The sequence below is a fragment of the Paramormyrops kingsleyae genome, chromosome 1, assembly GCF_048594095.1.
Source record: "Paramormyrops kingsleyae isolate MSU_618 chromosome 1, PKINGS_0.4, whole genome shotgun sequence".
Lineage (NCBI taxonomy): Eukaryota > Metazoa > Chordata > Actinopteri > Osteoglossiformes > Mormyridae > Paramormyrops > Paramormyrops kingsleyae.
Genome location: NC_132797.1, coordinates 63301964 through 63323517, shown reverse-complemented (window position 1 = coordinate 63323517; position 21554 = coordinate 63301964). Strand labels below are relative to the sequence as shown.

The following is a 21554-nucleotide window of genomic DNA, read 5'->3' as shown; positions in this document are numbered from 1 at the left end:
GCCCAGAAACAATGGCAAAGAAAGAAAATCTCATAAGGCAATGATTTCCCTTCAAAGGAGAGCGGGGGCCTGGGCCAATTTTTGTTTAAGCATAGAAAAGCAACTTAATGTTGTTTTAGGAATTGGCAAAGGATTAAAAAAATCTGTAGTGGTTATAAATACATTTTCTACGGCTGGTGAGGGTGCTTCTCACTCCTCAGCCAAGGAGCTGGAATGGAGCTGGCTTCATCCTACAGAAGGGCCACACTTTGGATGGGCCGGGGTGTCATGTGACCCCAACATGTGAAGTCTAAAAAGAGAGATGGGCTTTGTAGCGCGAGTGTGAAAGGGTCACTTCCTGGGTCACAGAGCTGCGATGCATTTACAGAGAAAAGAAAACAGGAAGTAAAAAGGCGGGCTGTATTGAGTGATGAAAATGGGAACTAAAATCGGTTTGTCGATAAGTAAGACTGTTGGACAAGCAGTAATACAACATAATGGATTAATAATGTAATAGTGGTACAAGTGAGACTCTTATCTTGGTGCCACTGTCAGCCTGTCCCTAGAAAGTAAAACATGTACGAGTGTAACATGTTTACTCCCTGTCTGGGATCACAGCAGAAAAGCATCACGCATTCGTACCTGTAAACTGCTTTGTGAGTTTGGGGAGTTTTTCATGCCTTTGCACGAGCCAAAGGAATGGCTTTTATATTCATGCCTCACCATGAGAGGCTTAAAATTCAAGAGTCACAGTTCACATGAAACAGGTCTGCCATACGATTCTCAAAAATATAGCCTGTTGCCAACGAATGAAGAAATCCTTCTCTCTCCCTCTCTTTCTCTCTCTCCTTTCCTCTCACTGGCTCTCACTCTCTTTCTTTTCTGCAATCCTTCAGGGTAGCTGGCAGTAGTGGCTCCTTTGCTGGGCACCACCCAGCCGCAAAGACAATTTTCTTGAAACCTTCCCCTGGCTGTTTGGTCAGCCAGACCCACGGTACCATGACGGGCCAAAGTGCTGAAAAACATCAGCTTTATTGGCTCAGTGATGTCTTACGGCAACGGCCGCTATGGCGGCCCGGGCTGGAAAATCATGCCGTGGCTCAGCCCTGCAGCTTGGTGTGGTTAGAGGCGGCCAGGCCTGCGTAGGAAGCGGTTATGCTGTAAGAAGAGAGTCGATTACAGAGATGTGGAAAAGTGCAGCTATGTCAGGTAGCGTCAGGCTCTTTGCTGTTTCTTCATTTGTCACAAAGTGGAGCCAGTAGATTCACAGCCCAAGAAGAAGAACAACAGGGAAGAAATGTCATCAGTTATGGAAACAGACAGAGCAGATGGCCTAGTGGTTGGAGGAGTGGAGTTTCAGCACTGTCAAGAGCAAACATGTTCTTATGATGCAGCGATAGCAGCTCACAGGTACCTGCATTCTGTGACACCTGTAAATAACAGCTATCATATAAGCTAAATCAATGCTGAATATTTGTAAACCGGCTGTCCTGATTGGCTGCCAACTACGCATCATCCTGTGTTTTACTGACAGGTCCAATCTTAAATTGCTCATTAAGTCAACTGTGCTGCAATACCTGGCTGCAGTAAGTATTGTAAAGTCCCTCATTGAGGATTGGAACCTTGGTCAACTGACCTGCATGCAGATGGAAGTAATGGAGCCCTGAGAGACACGCGCTTTCAGTGGCAGAGGGGTCTGTCTAATGGCGGGGTGCTCCCCACACCTGCTTTCATGCACCCCTCCTCAGTAAGGCAGAGTGATGCCATAGATGGTGGATGTGAGAGACTGCAGTTAACGCAGCTCAGGGGAGACCCTTTACTGCTGCCTCGTACATGTCGGGAACCGATGTTTTCAATTACGGTGACTCAGAGCAGGGACTCTATCCACGGCCCTGAAAATAAGCGAGGTCCCCTCCGCTCCGGCGGGCGGAGATTCCAGGCCGCATCGCCAAGGGGTAACTCAGGCAGTAAATGAGAACGTGTGTCTCACAAGGAGAGAGTGTGTAGGTGGACCGCAAGAAAGGGGTCTGAACCAGCTAGCCGAAACCACTTATCAGCTAACATGAGCTGCAAGGAGCCTTGGGTTTAACTGACCAATTTGTACAACTGACTGATTTTGTGCTAGATGGGTACGCACCTCTACTCTGAGGTTGACATCCATCCATTTCCAGTATCTAGTTATCCATAATCGCTGTGGTGTTCCAGAGCCAATTCTAGGAAGCGTGCTATGCCAGGCATTGTACACCCTGGATGGGACTCCAGCCCATTGCGGGCCTCCTGGGTGTGATGCTCCTTAGTGAACATGCGGCTGAGGAACATTAGCTTACAATAGCAGGATTGTTTCAGTTGGCTTCATCTCACTTTCCTTTGATTCTTGAAGAGGGAGAATAACATCCCTCAATTAGTCTGCTCGCCCTGCCAAGGTGAGGCTGAGCTTCGAGATGTCTGAGGGGGGACGGGACCCCACCATTGTACAATGATAACTTGGAAATGCAGCACAGCACAAGGGAGGGGGCATCCGACTGTTCACTCCGACTTTTACTTATCACCCCCCCTCCTCCCCCCACATATGAGATGTCCAGCTGTATTATTAATGAACTGTGAAGGGACCTGTTTGCAGATAAGGAAAGGAGGGAGGTGTCCGAGATCCTCACAGAACGTTAGAGAAGTGATTCACATGTAACCTACAAGGTGAGGTTAACGTGCATCACAGAAGATGATGATTTACTAGTGGAACAAGCCTTTGACAAACACAAAGCACAAAATAACATTACTAAGCAGGAGGGCTGTTCTTCGTTCAATCCAATGTTATCTGTGGCGCTTATGTCCCAGATGCGATCATTTTCGCCGAGGAGATCAGGACCTTCTTCGGTCACGGAAAATCAGGAACGTGGACGTGTCTCATTGAAGACTAACGGGATGTGTTACGGGAGCATGTCATCATGGTTACACTAAACATGATGACAATTTAGATGACTGATGATGTTCAGATGACAAGGGAACATGTTCAGATTCTAACCTGAAACAAAATATCCTTTTCCTTTTATACAAACTATTATGGGATGCCATACTGGCCACCGAATATACTAGGTGGACAAGCAGGCTTTTCATGCAAAGAAATGGATCATTAAATTGGACACGTGAAGATTTATGCCGGACGAATAAGTGTAAAGGAGCATTTTCCCTGGTTACACGCCACACGTTAGGAAGCTGGCTTTAGTGGGGCTGACTCTCTTGCCACAAAAGCTCTGTTGCATCAGATGTGAGGACCGCTGCTCGTACCTTCAGCTGGTACCCTCCCTATCTCACACTGAGGAATGTGTGCTCTGTTTATGGCTGCTCTTCCTCCCCCTGGACACTCCTGTGGTTTGAGAGTGCATCCCTTTTCCCTAGATCCAGGCGGCCATGGCTTTCCCCCAGTGCAGTTCTTTTTCACTGCGTTTATCAGCCTGAGAGTGACTGACTACAAGCAGGTAGTCCTGCCCGGCAGGCCGACAGCACAGAGAGATATTATAGACTTTTGCTGGAGGGGGGTGGTGTTGGATGGCCCTGATGTGTGTGTGGTGGGGGGCATCTCTTTGACTGCCTGCTGGCTCCGGAACCTTCCCCACGCATTTGTCCCTGCTGGTTGCTTATCAGTGCAGGCCGTGAATCTACCTGACAGGCCTTTACAGGTAACAGCGAATGCCTGAATTAATGCGCTCTGTGTGACTGGCAGAAAGCCCAGCACTCCACAGGGGACACAGCTCTGATCTTTATTTCGTTTTGGTTACTATAGTTGTGATCTTTCAAAGTGGAGAAAAAAAAACTCCCCAATCTTCTCATCCAGCAAGACAAATCAAATGCAACACAGGCAAAAGCGGCATTTTCCTGAGCAATGATTTTGATGACTTGATGTTTACTCTTGAAGAAATGTTATGTTACTGAAACTGAGCAGGCCAACCTTTAAGGACTGTGTGTGTGTTTATATAATAGCTCAGTGGTTCCTTCTTGTCGGATGGTAGAGTGTGAGTATGGAGATGAAGGGCTTTCACACAGAGCTCTCTGCCGATCCAGTCCAGGGCAGCATTTTGTGATGGGGGAATGCTTGTTCTTGTTTTCATTTTTAGTCTTTTGTTATTGTACCATATGTGTGCTTCTTTCTGGGGAGAGGAACTCTGAAAACTGTGTATGCTGAGCTGTGGTTCTCCCAGGGTGCTGTCAAGGTTCACATTCTCCCACTTTGAAGCCTGTGAGAAGATCAGGCGTCACCTTAATGATTCCTCACCAAGATCTGACCGGCATTCCATGTACTGCCTGGGGGTTAAAATGGGGGTGGAGGTACCTTGAAGTACTCCCATGGTGCAGACGCCTGCTGGAGACCATGTGGAGATCTCCCCTGGTGTTATCTCCAACCTGCAGCTTCAGCTCCCACATCCCGCTGGCCAGATGACCCCCCCCCCACCTCATCCCACCCCCGCCGTTTAGATCTGTGGTGAGTTCATTAGGAGCCCACAGTGGTCTTACAGGTCTTGATCCAGACTACCCCCCCCCCCCCCCTTATTTTTAACAGATCAGAACACCCCCCTTTCCTGAGTGTACACTTACCCATCCCCACACAAAGATTGAGATAGCAGCCCCACTTACGTACTCACACATAGACACGTGCTTAGACGATCAATTAATCAAAGTTTTATTTGTCACATATACCATATACGCAGTACAGTGTGCAGTGAAATGCCTGGCTGCCCAGCTGCAGGACTGTCAAACAGAACATAAGTATACAGGCGACATTACAGCTGGGGCTTTGAGAGGGGCTTGTCACCCTGCCATTCCTCCGCCTACCTCTGCATGGTCTGTCACGGTGGAAGGAAAGTCAAGAGAAGTTTTTTTCTTCACCATTAAGGGCCATTTATTTGTATTCATCAGCAAATGAAAGAGCAGAAAAAGCTGAAATAACGACCCATTAAGTGTTTAGAGGTTTTCTGTGTGGCCTGGAACCCGAAACACTTTTCCAAATGTGCTGCATCTGGCACGTCTCAAAAAATGCTTTTCGAGAAATCCCTGAAGGTCGGTACAGAGAATGTGTCGGTAACTCCATGTCTTGGTCTTCAGAAACCCAACAAGCATCAACATCAGATGGTGTAGTGTCTACAATAGCACTTCCATGGGTGACGAAAAGTGAAATTATTCTTCTGAGTTGCCTGACCCCCAAAGAAACGCCCTGTAGACTAACCTATGTGCTCGCACCTCCAGTAAAATTAAGAATAAAGCAGTACATGGATGTGTTAAGCATGACCTGCCTTGCACTTCTCCTCTGTGAAATCTCCCACAATGCACTGGAGCAAAATCATAGCTTTGGCTGAATTGATGACAAAGGCTTAACATTTAAGAAGATTACATTTAAGCGGACTCACATCCTCACAAAAGCAAATCTCAGAACATTTTGGTCTTAGTAAGTATATTTCAAGGAACTGATTTTTAAATAATTTCATTATCTGTTATAATTTCTTGAAAACTCATTCAGCTGTGCATCTTTAACTCCTCATTTTTAATCAGCTCAACGGCCATTAACGTTTATTGTTACTTTAGAAATTACCAGAAAAACTAAGAGAAAAGTCAATCTGATGAGTGAACAGTTTAATAATAGCTGCAAAATGATTCTGGTTGCGGACAGCAGGTTAGTTGGGAGACTCTTAAATTGGACCTAATGGGTTCTCAGCTTGAGTGTTAGCCTTTGCTAAGTTAATGGGATTTACAGTAAAGTCAGTCTTCAGAATTAATGCTATCCAGACAATGGTCATCAGCCTGACTCAAGTGTTATTAACCTTTACCCTGCTTGAAATCCAGCTGGTATATTCAAGCAAAGTACACGAGGTGTGTGGGGATCTATGGATAACGGTGAGACTATAGCTGGCCTCTGTGAAGCTTTCAATTACCGACTCTGTGGCCACCCCCCATTTCTTCTTTTATACTTAGCTTTTATCCAAAGGGACAGGTGGCCCTGATAAGGCAGCATCAGACAGTCTCTGGAGCAACTGGGGGTTAAGGGCCTTGCTCAGGGACCCAACGGTGAAATGCTTTGGCCAACCCTGGGATTTGAACCAGTGACCTTCTGATCACAGGCACAGTAGTCTAACCCACTAAGCCACCCACTACTCCTCGTTGCATGCTGTTCTGTATCAGAGTGATCTTGGCTGGTATCTTCACCACCTTGGTGAAGTGCACCCTAGGTAAAATTGGACGGCACAGCAGAGGGAACCATACGCTGGGTCTTCACACAGGTAGGTGATGGAGATGTCAAGCCAAGACCATGTGGCGGCCAGCAAGTCGCCGGCGGGGGCATTACAAGCACGGGCACTATCCGTAGTTCCGCATCGTCTGGTCCGTCTCGGCTCGACGGGGCCCGGATGGTCGGGAATGGGATTAGAAGAGACCGCCGAGCCCAGGATCAGACAAAGCCGACGGCTGCTCAGGATGCGCGGGTATTTCGCCACCTGCCACAGCTGGCAGGCTGCCCAGGCACGGCGCCACCCGACAGGTAAGCAGGTACACGTGTCCTGAACGCAGCGCAGACAGGTGCGTGGTGGTCCGGTTGATGCCTCCCAGCAGTAGATGTTAACTAGCGAGGGAGTGTAATCTCTGATGGCAACATTTGGTTTACCTTAAGCCCGTGGGATGTGCATTAAAGGAGGGAATTATACTAATCAGGTCAAGGCCCCTGCATGTAGAACTTCCCCATTAGGCTTAAAGCACAACAGCTTACCGTTCGTTCTCCGGAGGCCCTGCATCTGGCTCTCAATAAAGCCAGAGGGGGGGCCTGTCGTGGACATGGTCTCCAAGGTTGGACATAGCTGTGTCCCCCGCGCTATCATCCTGTGTAGGCTGCACCCCCCCACCCAGACTGACCCTGACTGACCCCGTTTCCTTCTCTCTCCAGAGAAGACCGTTAAAGGAACAAAAGGCCACAGTTATTCCTACAAGGAGGTAGGGGGGCGGGGGTGGGGGGCAGACAAAGAGTAAAAAGCCGCTTAGCACAATGTGGGCCTTTGTTACCGTCAGTCAGAAGGTGTGACTGGTCAGTGCTGGAATCTCCTATCACCTGACAGGAAGCCCTTACGCAGGGTGCCTCCAGATCTGTCCTGGAGGTGAGCCTCATGCTGGGGAGGTGGGGGCGTGGGGGCAGGCAAGCCGCGTGTTGTGGGACTGCCTTTCGCCTCGCTCCGGAAGGTTTGGGCCAATCTTCCTCGGTCCTGTGAACTGTAAACCTGACAGATAGCACTGTACTCGTCCACTTTGCTCAGTGGGGGGGCTCCCTCATTCTCCTACTTGTCTTCAGCTTCTCTGACGATGCGGAGGGCATGACTCAGTGTGTCCAGGGCAAACGCATTAGCAGGAGCGCTAATCCTGCTGTCTGGGGAACCCAAAGACAGAAGGAGCAGCTCCTCGCCCCTGGAATACGCCGGCAAGGGCCCGTGTGCCAGAACGTCTCTTTCAAGAGCGGCGGCGACAGATTTCCGAGGCCCAGACAATAAGCCACGAGATCTGTGGGGCGCGTGGAAGAGCCCGGAATGGGATCAGAGCTAAATTTAGCGTGACGGCCTGCAGGAGCCCAGCACCTATTTGTTAGGAGAGGGAGCAGGAGGGGAGGTGAAGGCACAGATTCTCTTCGTCTTTAATCAATATCAGGGTTGCAACTCCAGAGGCTACCCTGGGACACCTCGAGCAGAGGTGAGGGATCTGCAATGGAGACCATGATCGTGAGGATGGTTGTAAGCAAGAGAAAACCCCAGACCATGAACTGAATGTGTCTGACCTGCTGGTTTTGATAAAGGCTGTCAGACACGTTACATACGTCTTTGCAGTACACACATCCTGCTGTAATCCATTCAACTCTCCTCCGTAAATGCTCAGCCAGTGCAGGGTAGTGAAATAAGCATTTTTGTGAAATAATACAGCAAAAGAACAAACAAGAACCACAGAAGAATGAGACAGATTTAAATATTTGACCTTCGGTGGAGGTGTATGAAAATCATACATAAGAATATCACGATTAACACAGGTCAGTTGTAGGACAGCGTGACTAAGTTATGTTCACTGGGAAATGGAAGAGCATTTTTTGTTTAGCTCTCTGAAAACAGATCATTTCCCTGCTCTAATGCCGTGACGCATGAGGTTAATCACTGCTAGTTCCTGGTCATGGTCTAAGCTCTGCTGTGTGGGTCGAGGACCCTCAAACCTCTCCCATCCCTGGTCCTCAGCGCTGATTGAATGAATTACTCATTGTTAAGAAGAACTGTGATGGCGAAAAAAAAGCGCAATTCAAAATGTTTGATTTTAATAATACGGCGTTCATTATGAATACATTTTCCGTCAGCTATGATTACTGATTTGTTGCTCTCGAGTAGCTAAAAGATGAAATGAAATAAATCAGGAGGTGAAACGGTTTTGTTAAAGGTTCATAAGAGGTGGGGAGGTGAATAGGAGATCAGGTGACTCAGAGGGGTGTTTAGGTACCTGTATATCCAACCTTGCCAAAGACTAACTGATGCATCTATCACACACTCCAGATTCATCCTGGGCCCTGGTGTTGTGCAAGTCAACTGTGGGGTCTGTCTTCTTGCTGCGGCTAAAATGAGGAACTCTGCTTCACATCACCGGAAATAAAATGGAAGGAATTTCATGGAGGCAGAGGGAATGGGATGATTTATAGATCCCTTGGACTCTCACTGTACATGGTGTAGGATCACTTTTCAAAGTGCGACCCCCTTACAGGACTCCCCATTCATAGAGAACATTCTCTCTCTCAAATAAAAGGTAAGACAAAGTTGTGTTTGGATTATCCTGTAAATACATCTGTATGAAGTACAGATACCTCCATTTGTGACATTTGCATTGAGTTACTTTGCTGTAGTAGTTTAGTATTTTTGCCCCCCTTCCATAGGGTCAATCTCACAGTCTTCTGGCCATAAGTACTAGTCCGCCTAGTGTGTTTGTGTCTCTGCGCGTGAGTGTCATTGTTGATAAACCTGGGGGGGGGGGGGGGGCATGCTCACTTTGCTGGGGGTGCCCCTATGGTCAGTAAATTTAAATCATGCTTGTGAGCGTAAGGAGTGGATGTGGTCAGGTGACTACTCCTCGTTCACAGGAGCCCAGCCTATGGGAAGAAGGAGAGTGTCACGTGATGCTGGATGAGCCTTTAGGAAGAAGCATAGGGTCATGTGACGAGGGAACCTTTGGTTTGGGAACCTGACCTGGCCTGATTGATGAAAAAATGTCAAATCTGATCTACTGGTTACTGTAGGGTGATCTGAATTTGTTATATGCAAGAAACAAAACTGCCCCATTGACCCCGCCCCCTTCAACCCCACCCTCCAGCCATTTCCCTGAACAGCATGATGTCACCCTCACTCGAGGCACTGGGGAGTCCCTGTGAGTCCTCTGTGACGCAGTTGGGGGGCTGTGTAAAGTGTGTAAATACTGCCTCTCTGCTTATGGAAGGATCCAATTAAACATTGAGGTGTAGGGATTGGGAATGGAGGCTGATATAGTGTGCTTTCAACACTCATGCAGGGATGCACACATCGAGAGGATTTACCCTGCTGGGGCTCATGCCTGCCTGGGTGCATCTGTTTATGTGTCTCACAAGGCTTTAGGGTCTTGCCATCAGAGCACTGGCAGGTAAATGTCACCTGACATCGGCGAGCACCTGAGAATCCTCTGTTCCGGTCTGCCCTCATCCTATGCCGCTTATCTGACTCTGGGCGGAGTCAAGCAGTGATGGTAACGTTTTATTTTATTGATCATATGGCCCCACAGCTGATATCATATAGCCTGGTGGATAATCCCCACTCAACAGCCCACTTGTGCTTTAGCTTTGCGCTAGCAGGTTTAGCAGGTTTCGGGTGTTTGAGTGCAATTATGAGGTGGCATCTTATCCAGTGTCAGACACGCTCAGCATCTGCGTGTGAATGTGTGTGTGAGCATCTGTGTGTGAGCGTCTGCGTGCCGAGTGTCTGCGTGTGAGCATCTGTGTACTGACCGTCGGTGTGGCTAGTGTCTGCGTGCCAAGCATCTGCATGTGAGTGTCTGCCTGTGTGCGCCTGCATGTTGTGCATCTGTGTGCGTGCCAAGCGGCCGCGTGTATGCGTCTGCAAGTCGAGTGTCTGCGTGTGACCATCTGTGTGTGTGGTTCTGTGTGCCTAGCATCTGTGTGTGTGCCAAGAGTCTACATGCTAGTGTCTGCATGACAAACGTCTGCGTGCGCCTGCGTGTGAATGTCTGCGTGTCAGCCTCTGTGTGCTGAGCGGCTGTTTATGAGTGTCTGCGTGCTGAGCCTTGCCGCCGTACGATTCCTTCGTCTGAGTTCCTGTTTGCCTCCACATGGCAGATTTGAACAGGAGCTGAATCATGTTCCTGCTGTTGTTATTCCCTGTCAAAATAAACCTGCCTAAGCAGCAGGAATGACACAGTCAAACTTAATTGTGACTGGCTGCAACAAAATGCTCTAATCAATGCGACCGCAGTTCGTCTGCCCATCATTGACTTGTTACCCGGGAGACGCAGCGCGTGCCTGTCTCCCCTCTCTAAGCTACGCTGGTCCCTCCCTCCCTCCCTCCCTTGTTCCGTCGTGTCTCTTTCTGTTTTTTCAGTTTTCCCCCTCAGAATTGCTGTTCTTTTCCTGATCGTTCACCTTCGCCAGCCGGAGGTGGTATTTGCTTCCCGGCTTTTTCACATGACGTCATTTGACAGGAGCCTCAAGGTGGCCTGGTCCCTTTCATCGCGGGCCTGTGAGCGCACTGCTGTGAGCGCACTGCTGTGAGCGCACTGCTGTGAGCGCACTGCTGTGAGCGCACTGCTACCTGCTGACGTTGCTTGGGGTTCTTCGGGTTCCTGTGCCGGGATCTTCACACTAACACTGTGTCTGGAGGAATGAACCAGGTGCTGAGGATGGTCCTCCTTTCACCCTCCCAAACACACTCTCTGAGACCGCAGGAGTAGCGTATTATCACCTGTAAAAAACATGGCATGAAATGACACCTTGCTACCTGTAAATCCATGCTTGATTCATTGATTTATTATATTCATTATATATAATCTGAACCTGAAGCAAATTTAGCAGTGACAGTAAGACATAATAAGCCCCCATAATGTCACACACAAACACACCCCCCCTCCCCCCAGGTTAATGGACGTTAATTTCCTGGGATTAGGGGCCTGTCACCCATTTCCAGCATTACTCAGATTTAGATTAGGGCCAGGTTTATGCTGACAGCAGAAGGTGGATTAGTCTGTTTATGGCGGCAGGGTGGGAGGGGTCTGTGCTGGGAGGTAACCCCCTTGCCAGATGAAAACGGTGCCCCCCCCCCCCCACCTCATTGTCCCACAGGGCTGACAACTACGGGCAGGCCAACAGGAGTGGGAATCACAGAGATGAAGTTGACAGGGGTGAAAAAATTAGTTGCTCCTTGTGGGGGTGGGGGGGTGGGGGGTTGGTTTGAGCGAGCAGCTACAGAGGGTGGGGGACATAGGGAGGGCACAAATGGAGTGACTCAGGGCAAAAGATGAGCAGTATTAGCCTATCAACCTGTGTTTGCCCATACAACGAGGGCTAGGAGGGGAGTCACCTTTCCACCAGGTTTCCATTTCACTCGGCTGGCCTGCGAATCAATGATCCCGGTGCACAATGGCGGCCGCCGCCGCCGGCCTGCTGATTACCTTCCTTTTAAATGGTAATATGCCCCCCCCCCCCCCCCCATCTCGCCGCCAAGTCCCGCCAGCCGTGTGCGGAAAATTACAGTTTACAAGGTGCGGGGTAAAAAATGCAGTTGAATATCTTTTTTTGGGTGCCCCCCCCTTTTAATTCGGCAAACTGACATGTAAATTACGCCGTAAGTGCCACTCTCCTCAGTGCTGATCATCTCCTAATTGTCATAGTCAATTGTGGCCAACAGTCCCTCGAGTCCCTGGGGGTATGACAGGAAGCTGGGGGGTGGGGATGGGGGGGGTTTGTCGGCCAAATCATCCCCCACCCTCTAGGCCCCGGGATTGCTGCTGCCGTGGGATAAGGAGGGAGCAGAGGGAGTAGCATGCAGAGCATCAGGCCGTCGCGGCAATCTGCTCCACGCCTGTGACCCCGCAACCTCCATCGCAGGATCCTCGCCACTGAAGAGCAGCTCCGCATCTGACGCAAGACTGCAACTGGAGCCCTGTTTCTCACTGTCTCAATTTTATAAAAATCTTTGACTGCAATCCAAAAACTAAAAATGTAAAAAGTCTTATATCTTATTATTGCTTATCTTACTTATGTTTGCTTATAGTTAGGGTTAAGGCTGGGTAGGGGTTAAGGTTGTCATACTTAGGATTAGGGTTATGCCCATAGAAATGAACGGAGATTCCCCATAAAGATATGAATACATGGACTGTGTGTGTCTGTGCATCTGTGTGTGTGTGTTCTTTCCCTTTGTCCTGTCACAGTGCTTCTGTCTCTACAAAGACTCGCATTCACCATACCTGGTGAACAGATAGGCCCTGTAAAAACAGAAGGACTGATTTCTGGTCTTATCTAGTCTCTAGAAGGTTCCATACCCGCTCATTTAATTTTTTTCTAGTTTTCGGTCCACCGCGTGTCGCTCGGTCTTAAATTAGGTCGAAACTGTTTACAACATGGGATCGCCGAAATATCTTTTCATGAGCGGTGTGGATTATTGAACATATGGTTTGCCTTCAAAATAGTCCGTTTTGGAAATGGCATAGCCGTTTATGGTCAAACATCTGGCTGCTGCCAAATCACACACAGGACGTTTTAAATGCTGTTATGATGGACACAGTTCCTCTGACCTCAGCACTTGCCACTCAACGAAACCGGCGACACTTGCCCAACTTGGCCAGACACACACGGAGCACGCCGGTGTTGGGGCATGATAATCCGAATGACCCCAGAACACTGAACCCCCAGAAACGGGGCTGTGGTGGCCAGGGCTTTGAAAGGGAAAGCATACATCAATAAACAGAACTTCCTTAAATTAGTTTTTTTAGGAAAATCACACTGCTTAGCTTTCAGAAAAATGAGCAAGCATTATACACTACAAATATTTGTAGAATAGTTGCCCTTTTCACAAATTAGCATATTAATAAAGCGTTGCAAATTGGAATTAGGCAAGATGTGATGCTGTTAACTGGAATCACCTGTGTGGCACTGACAGAGAGATGCTGTCATTGGCTCTCCGGTTATTGACATGGCGACAAGAGAGCCAATGAGCAGTGAGCGGAGACCTATACGCGCGCTCTGGTGTCTGTACACTGCAGCTTGTGCTCTTTGCTTAATGTCAGAGAGTCCCTTCACTCTCCCTACTTTTTAACTGTGTTGTAATTCCTTTGTTTTTTTCTGCTTTTTTTAATCGTTCCTTCCTGTTTCGCAATGGCAAGCCCTTGTGCAATGCCGTGCAGTTTCAGGTTTATTCAGAAAGCGCCCTGTGTGATGGGCTACGGCAGGTGATGCTTCGCCGGACTGCGCCGACTCAATTCGCCCCTGCTGCTTTTTTTCCCAGAATTCTTTGGATAGTAACTGGAAAGCCAGATACCCCATCGACCTCAACGCGTCTGTCCGAATCTCTGCCATCTATCGAACTTGGCAGGCAAATTGCGGTCAAAACGCAGTTTCTGTAACTTCCTCTGTCCATGTGCATTATCATATTATTGCCTGTATGACTGTAGTATCTTATTTCATGTACATCATAATGCAGCGTGTAATTTCTTAATGTTCGGAGTTACATCACAGAACCCCATGCAGCTACTGCAGACCAGCAGGAATATTCAGGTGAAATTGCAATTAAAGGCAACCTAATTTGTTTAGGCTCATTGGGTTAGGGTGGTATAACAGTCTGTCCACTGAGCTCAGACACAGTTACATTAGCAGAGCTGAGCTCACTCTCTTTGCTTCGGACACGGTAAAATGGCGTACATTAAAGGAGAGATATGCAACTCGCCCGTGATTAGGAATACGGCAGTTATTCAAATGATTAACATTTCCTTGGCCCAAACGTTAATTGTTTACCACGAGAAGTGAGAAGTCAGAGGCCCAAGGTGGCCCCTGCTTACCTTTCAGGTGGTGGGGTGGGCATGCTGTTTTTAGGATGCTCCTGTTCTCGCCTACCAGGGTCGGCTCGCAAAACTGAAACACCAACACATAAAAAGCGCATTTTTATTATTTTTTTCAAGTCCCGGATATGGTGCTTTTCGACCCCGTGAGGGAGCTATGTCCCTTTCTGGGGATGGGAATGCGTTACCCGTGATACGGCTTTAATGATGCTGCCGTTCATCACTGCGGCTCGATGAGAGACGCATAGGAAAATCGATATTTATTTGACATGAGCTCTTGTTTCCTGGGAATCCGCAATGCCATGACCTCCGCTTGCATTCCCTTTGTAAATGCGCGTGGCAAACGTGAAGCATTTCTGTTTGAGGGACGCCGTGGTGCAGAGAGCTCCTCAATGACACGGCCCGTGCCAAAGACAAACCAAATTCGCTTCATGGATTCGAGGCTCCCACGTACGCACGCCCTTCTTGGGCTGGCCTAACATCTCTGTACTACTCGGAGAACGGCGGTGACATAATCTCTACCCCCGAGGCAGAGGAACCAGTGGCAGGGTGACAGCTGGGGGGCCCAGACAGGGATGCTCAGCCCTGGGGGGTCCAGCTTGCAGGATAAACTTGCTGCATGGATCAAGTGAAGGGCTTTCAGTAAAGGGTTTTCTGGCAACACAGCCTTATTTGCCCTGTTTACGGTTTTTCATTTTTCTCTGCTTCATTCATTAAAACTCTCTCCATTAAAATTTGAATTTCTTACCCTACTGGATTAACGTCGGATTTACACACTTTCCGTCTTCTGTATTACAGGGACACTGAAACTCCCGCAAAAACAATTCTGCTACACAAAACTTGTTGAAATTATAAAATGTACAATGTTATATTACTACGCTAAATGAATCTCATCTTCATTACATTCGTCCTCTAGGATACTGAAAATGAATCACTTAGAAAATTAACTGTAGTTTTTTTTTTTTTTAAATGAATTATCCTTGCAAATAGCCTAAACTGAAATAGACGGATGGTAAGCCTCAGTGAAAGCGGGACAGGATGGTTTGCGTGAGAATCCTCACTCCCAGCACAATTCGGGGTTATTCACCGACTGTCTGTCAGCCAGAACACGGCAGAACAAGCATGTTCTACAGGACAGGAAGTGACCGCGTACTCTCCCCCTGCCCTGATTTACTCGGAGGAATCCGTCAGCCTCCTTTTCCCACCACCTGCAAATTCTCTCATTCATTATCCACTTCTTTTCTGTGTTTTTTTTTCTCCCTATGCACAGATGTAAGCCTTCCAGAGAATGGGCTTCCCGCGTGTGTGAATTTCCCAGCCGCTGAGGAATTTTTGAGGGAGAGCTTCCAGAGAGTCTTAGGGACATATGAAACAGATCTTGCGGTCAAGCCTGAGATACACAAAGTGCCCCCCTCAATTGCATATGTTGATGTGACACGCGGTGTGTCTGAATGCAGATACAGCCTTTCCGTCATAAAACACATCCCCTGCTATTCAGTTTTTCCTATCCACTGTGTTACATGTGACCTGTTTGTTCAGGTAACTGGACAAAACGTGTCTGTTAATGTCTCAGAGTCAGCCAGCAGGGCTAAGGACAGCTGCAGGAATTACCTTTCACACCTGTCAGGAGGGTAGCCCACCAATGCATATTAGAAAAAGTAACCATCAATTCACCCCCTTCCTAAAAAACGCACATTGGTTTTGAAGGGAAAAATTAGCACTTTCAGGGTAATGGTTTTCATTTGAATTCTAATTTTATTTTTTCTACTTATTTCTCATGGTAAATATTTAAGTCACATATTGAATCTAAATGACTAATAATAATAGTTTAATCATTAACTAGCAAATGTTTATAGTTAATTGCATTTCAAATTTACAAATACAATAAAGGAATATCCAGATCCATTGGTGCGCGTAGAGGTGGACAGTAAAATAAATCCACTTAGATAAGAGCACGTACGTATTACCCAGATCAAATTTAACAGGCTCTTCATTCATTTTCTAAAACCTCGTATTGGTTTAGAATGAAAATAAATTTGTAAGCATTTTACAAAGTGGGCGCTCAGCATAATTAATCATACACAGTAGGTTCCTGGTAAATGTCGAAACGGGAGTTGCACGTTACCTCCGTTAAATTAGCAGATAAAATAACCCCAAGGTCTTCACTATAGTTTCTCTATGAGATGTAATCCCATTTCACGCTATATAGCATTTTCTGAAACGAGGCAGCGTTGAATTAACAAACCGAGTGTGTGACTTTGCTGTGCGTCTTAATGCATGCCTGAATTTCACCACTTCGCCAATAAGCTCAAATATGTTCATCTTTACCGCTACCTTAGGTTATAAATAGGAAAAAAAATAAATGTACAATTGACTTTATACTACTCACTGCATTTCAGCGTTACATTTTGAAAAAAAAAACTTAATCTTATTGATTACCTCGCTCAGATAGCTCAGCGAACAAATGGATGTTACCTTTGGAGAGAGAGAGAGAGAGAAAACAATTTTAAAAAGACATTATTAATTAAAGGTCAATTTCTTACCGTGAAGGAACAATAATCAACGGAAGACAGTCCAAAAGTCAGCCCGTTGTCTGAAAATAAATAAGAAATATGCACAACAATTACGACCGATTTAATCAGGCAAAACAATGCAGCGGGAGCACTTTCACTTTTTGACGTTTAATGTTTTACGGTTTGAAGAACAGCAAACAGAGGAGCATCGCAGCAAAATTCACAACAAAAGTACAAGTAAATGCAACAACAACAACGTAATAAAAATACCAAGTTGGACAACAATAATATTATTAACAACAACAACAATGTAATAATAACAATAATAATAATAATAATAATAATAATAATAATAATAATAATAATAAAGGGTATTAAATATTACTCATTGACCGTTTCCCCAGGGACCCGCGATAATCTACAGCCTTTGGAAATTTCTGAATTCCAGATGTTGAACATCTTTACTCTCATCTGTACTCAGCAGTTCCCTGAAAGCCGATTGGCTTTGAACAAAAGCATCAAATAGCCCAGCCCCTTTGATTGATGATTTAATTATCTATACAGTAGATAACTGCATAAAGATAGTGGAGGAAAAAAAGACTTTATTTACATAACCAATCGCTGCGTCGCAAAGGTGGAGCCTCTTGCTCCCGTCTACGTATGTGAGTGTACAGAAAGCCAATTTGCTTTGTCTTGAAATAAATTAAAGTGAAAAAGGGAGTAAATCAATGAAAATACCAACAGCAGTCCTAAACAAAATCAATTAATTTTTGTAATTAATTAAATACGCAGCATTTTCATTTCAAAATGAGAAAAAAAGCAAAAATGAAATGTAATTGTTCCTCGGATCTAAACGTAGAGAATATTATATTGATTATAAAAACAAAAACAAACATGTCCTCCTATTAAAAACGCAATAATTAGCCGACCACATTTATCTGACCACTCGTGCAAATGAATGATTTATATGAACATTTTAGATGGTTAATTAATTAAAAATACATTGCTAAAAGTTATTTAAAAGTGCATAATTTCATATATCTGCTGCGGCAGTCTCCCCAAAACGCACATATATAAAGAATGAGTAAAAATTCCGTTTATTGCATATTTCCTGCTAACAAACGAGGGCGTGCAGTTAACGAAAGGAATAAATATACAGACGCATTTGCAGATGCAGCGTGGCAGAGCAGGCTGCGGACGCTCGCTGGGGTATTTCGGCGCTCTGTTTGCTCATCCTCGGTCTGTGAGGGTCAGCTAGTCGCTACAGCCCGCTTTCCGTTAGATACCCCCCTTTTTGTCGTGGTGACTATGGAGGCTGAGTGTGGGGGGGTGGTTTTGGTGGTGGGGAGTGGTGGTGGTCTACGGGCAATTCCCAACTTTCTCCAGATATTTCTGTTGCTCGGGCTGCAAGGTAATCCGACTGAGCTCATTTTCTCTCTCCAGAAGACAGAAGAAGAAGCAGGAAAAAAAACCACTTGATCACGTTTTCCATAAGATGCGCACGTTTGGCGCTCCTCAATTATCCCTCCCCGTGAAGATAGGTGGCGTCTGCTTCAGGGTCTCTCCTCCGCATTACACAGAAGAAAAAAGAAGAAAAAAATGTCATTAGAAGAGGCGTAACACGTCAGTCCCTTCCCAGGTTTGTTTCCTGGAGTGGCTGAAAGAGATCAGTCCTAACCTGCCCAGCAGGAATAACGGTCCTCCCTCCATCTAAGGCTTATCATCGTCTCGCAAGGATCCGCTTTTCTCCAACTTGCTCTTAAAAAACACCGCAATCCAACATAAACAACCAGGTAGGTGTATATTATTTATTTTTTTCTTAATGTTTCCCTGGTCTTCGTAATATGTGACGATATAACACTGCTAGGGAGGGTGGACACTTTATCTTTATTTGGATATAGTTTTGCGCGTTTAAGTACAGTCCACCTGTGCAGGTGAAGAAAGGTGCGCTTCGCTGAACTGAAATTACAATTTCTAACCTGCGCACTTACGTGGGAATGTCTTCGTTTTCCCTTCTTTTAAGGCAATTTCCCACACATCTAGTTTGGAAGAAAGGATGAAAAGCGCTTTCCTGCCCTTTCCCCCGATATAGCATTGAGTTCAAGTCAAGTATTTTGCCCACATGTAATTTAATATACAAGGCACACGCCTGGTTAAAATATTTTAGTAGATAAAAACGACTTTTGTAAATATAGCGGCCGGCATGTAGACGGACCGTTAGATCGCAGAGGTTATACTCCATCACTATAATTATTTTTGAGAAAATAATATTTATTTCCTGATTCCACATAGCTGCTTGACACGATGTCCATAAATTCGTGATTTGTGTGTTTTTGCTGAGTGTTTGTAAACCTCTTTATTTGCTTGTGCTTCCTGTCACAGTCCGTTCTGGTCGTGGAGCATAAAATGATATTATAAAACGAAGCCAAATCGGCCATCTCTTTTAAAGTTTGATGTAGCGAAACTGTTTGTCATATTGCTGTTATTTTTGACTCACGAATTTGCATATTTTTACGCAATGAAAACTTCACTTATACGACAGTACAGAGCAACTAAGTTTTTGTTTCGTATTATAGCGGTGTCTGAGTTGTGCCCACTTATTTTCTGTGCAGTGATTCGTGTTACAAGCTCAGTTTATATCATATGAAACAATTACATTTTTTACTCACTTCTGCTGTTAATTCGTAGTAGTGTATAAAAAGACAACAGATATATCAGCGGCTTTTCCCCTGTTGTATTCCGTGTAAATACATGCGTTTAAGGCGAAATGAAGTTGTTTGCATGGGGATTTGGTCAGGGAAAACGACTCGGTGTCAATGTTTCACAGTTTACATCTGTTACATCTTTTTAATACCATGTGTTTGTATTGATCTCAGTAGTGGCTGGGTCGCCTGTATCATCTAACTGCACACTCCATATGACTGGGGATGAATACGAAAATGCTGAACTTTAACTTTTTTTTGTTGTTGTGCGAGACATATTTTAGTGCTTTATTTAAAGCGAAGCGTCGTTGGCTGCATATCAAAGTTATCGTGCCTTAAACTGCACAGTATAGGCATTTCAGCTGCTGGAGATGTGACCAGGAACAGTCAACAAGTTTAATTAATATTTTAATTATCAAACGCGTTCGTGAAGTTTGGTCAGCCATAAAGCGATAAAGGCAGCCAGATGCATGTAAAATAAAAGCCGTGAAGCGCTGCACATCCTCCGGGCAGTCATGTTGAATTAGAGTCGGGCAGAAGGTGCATTTGTGCGTCTGCTCCCTTCTTGTGCGCTTCACTCGCCGGCACCCATAACCGGCAGACCGCGGTGTTTAACACTGAAACGGGGTTTTGTAAGTTTGGAGGTGCGGAGTACACAGTGCCACCCCGGACACCGTACGATCACTCCCGGCGCCCACATTGTCGCTGTGTCTGCCTGCTAGATACATACGGAGCCGATCCGAGCCGAGCCGAGCCGAGCCACGGAGCCGAGCCCATGCGAGCCGCCTGCCATCCGATCCACGCTTATCAATGAAGCAGCAGATCATGGCGGATGGCCCCAGGTGTAAGAGGCGAAAACAAGCCAACCCCAGAAGGAAAAACGGTAAGAAAAAAACAAAGATCATACCAGAAAAACTGTATATTCCTTTTTTGATGTTTAATAACTCGGAGGACGCTGCATCTGATAAGGGTCGCTGCTCGCCTCGTCTTTTCCGTCTAATTGCGAGTTTGGAATATATTGCATTATAAGAAAGACGCTGTAAGGAGTGTTATAATCATTTAATGTTGTCGAAATGGTCGTGGTTTTGTTTTGCTGCTCCCCAGATCTATATATAGTGTAGTTATCAGAAGTTGGGGCGAGTTTGGAGTATATTGCATTATAAGAAAGGCTATGTTATATTAATAAGGAGTGTTATAATCCCGACTCCTATCATTTAATGCTGGCGAAATGGCCGTGGTTTTATTTTGCTGCTCCTCAGATCTATATATAGTGTAGTTATCAGAAGTTCGGGCGAGTTTAATAGAGGCTGACAGGGCGGCGTGGGAAGGAAGGGGAGCAATACAAAGTTTACGCCATAAATAAATAACGGTCCTGCTCCCTCGTCCTATTTCTGGCTGAAAATGGTACTTTGTGCGCCTCGCATTTCGGTATTATTACCTGTGGATTTACTAAAGTGACAGTTGATAGAGAGCTTGTTTAACCTGTTTTTTAGTTAAATAAAACAAAACTGGGTATCTTTAACTTTAAAAAGGGCTCCATAAATACTTTCATTCATTCCTATGTGTACATCAGGCGTAAAACATGACATCGATGCCCCTTCTTTCGTTCTTTATACATTTCTTTTTTCACCCATAGAGATCTGTGTTTAAAGATCAGTTTCCCACTTAAACTCGGAAATGACCAGTTCACTGGTAACTAATATCACAATTTACGTGGAGGGCTGAAAAAAATGTGCTGAATTTGTGTATAGTTTCACAAGCAGAGACAAACACATATCTGCAGATAAACAAACACTTGCCCAAAGCAGATGACATTTTTTTCATCAGTACAGTGATACGTGCTGTCCCGACTCATGTGTTTTTGTGCTGTCGAAGGCGTTATTATTCTGCATTTTCTCCTGAGTTATTGCATGGTACGGGGGAGTGACTGATCTCGGTTTGTTGCTTTCATTTTGTGCTGCACAAATGCGTAGTCTGCCCCGTACTGTTCGCAGTGAGAGCCATACAGACTCGAAATTTTACGGCCGAGCAACGCGTTTTCGCTGCTTTTATTATAGCTCCCAGGAGCTGCAATTTTTACTATGCCTACTTATTTAGTTTTGTCTGTCCTTATTATTTTTTCGTTGCTTTTAGGATATTGCAATTCCATTAAGGCTTATTCATTTGCATTGCAATGTTTTCTCTCCCATTTATTTATCATAACGAACGGTGCAATGATATTTTCATCTTTTATTAATTTGCTTATTTTCATAGTTAAGGGCTTTGCACTGGTTTCATAAAA

General features: G+C 45.8%; 1 protein-coding gene and 1 long non-coding RNA gene across 5 annotated transcripts in view; one reads left to right on the top strand and one right to left on the bottom strand.

Moving 5' to 3' along the window:
* Positions 1–4627: 4627 nt before the first annotated feature.
* LOC111849485 (uncharacterized) lies at positions 4628–17702 on the bottom strand. Its single transcript, XR_002839541.2, has 4 exons — positions 16957–17702; positions 16602–16651; positions 14059–14131; positions 4628–10970 (listed from the first exon to the last, which is right to left on the bottom strand). It is a non-coding gene; the product is annotated as an uncharacterized lncRNA (long non-coding RNA).
* Positions 17703–17736: 34 nt separating this feature from the next.
* LOC111849484 (zinc finger E-box-binding homeobox 2-like) overlaps positions 17737–21554 on the top strand; it is a 60187-nt gene continuing 56369 nt past the window's right edge. For all 4 annotated transcript variants that reach the window (XM_023822394.2, XM_023822390.2, XM_023822393.2 and 1 more), the window contains exons 1-2: positions 17737–18364; positions 19996–20156. In XM_023822394.2, the coding sequence (XP_023678162.1) occupies positions 20084–20156 (73 nt within the window). In that variant the 5' untranslated portion in view covers positions 17737–18364; positions 19996–20083. The remainder of the gene's footprint in view (positions 18365–19995; positions 20157–21554) is intronic.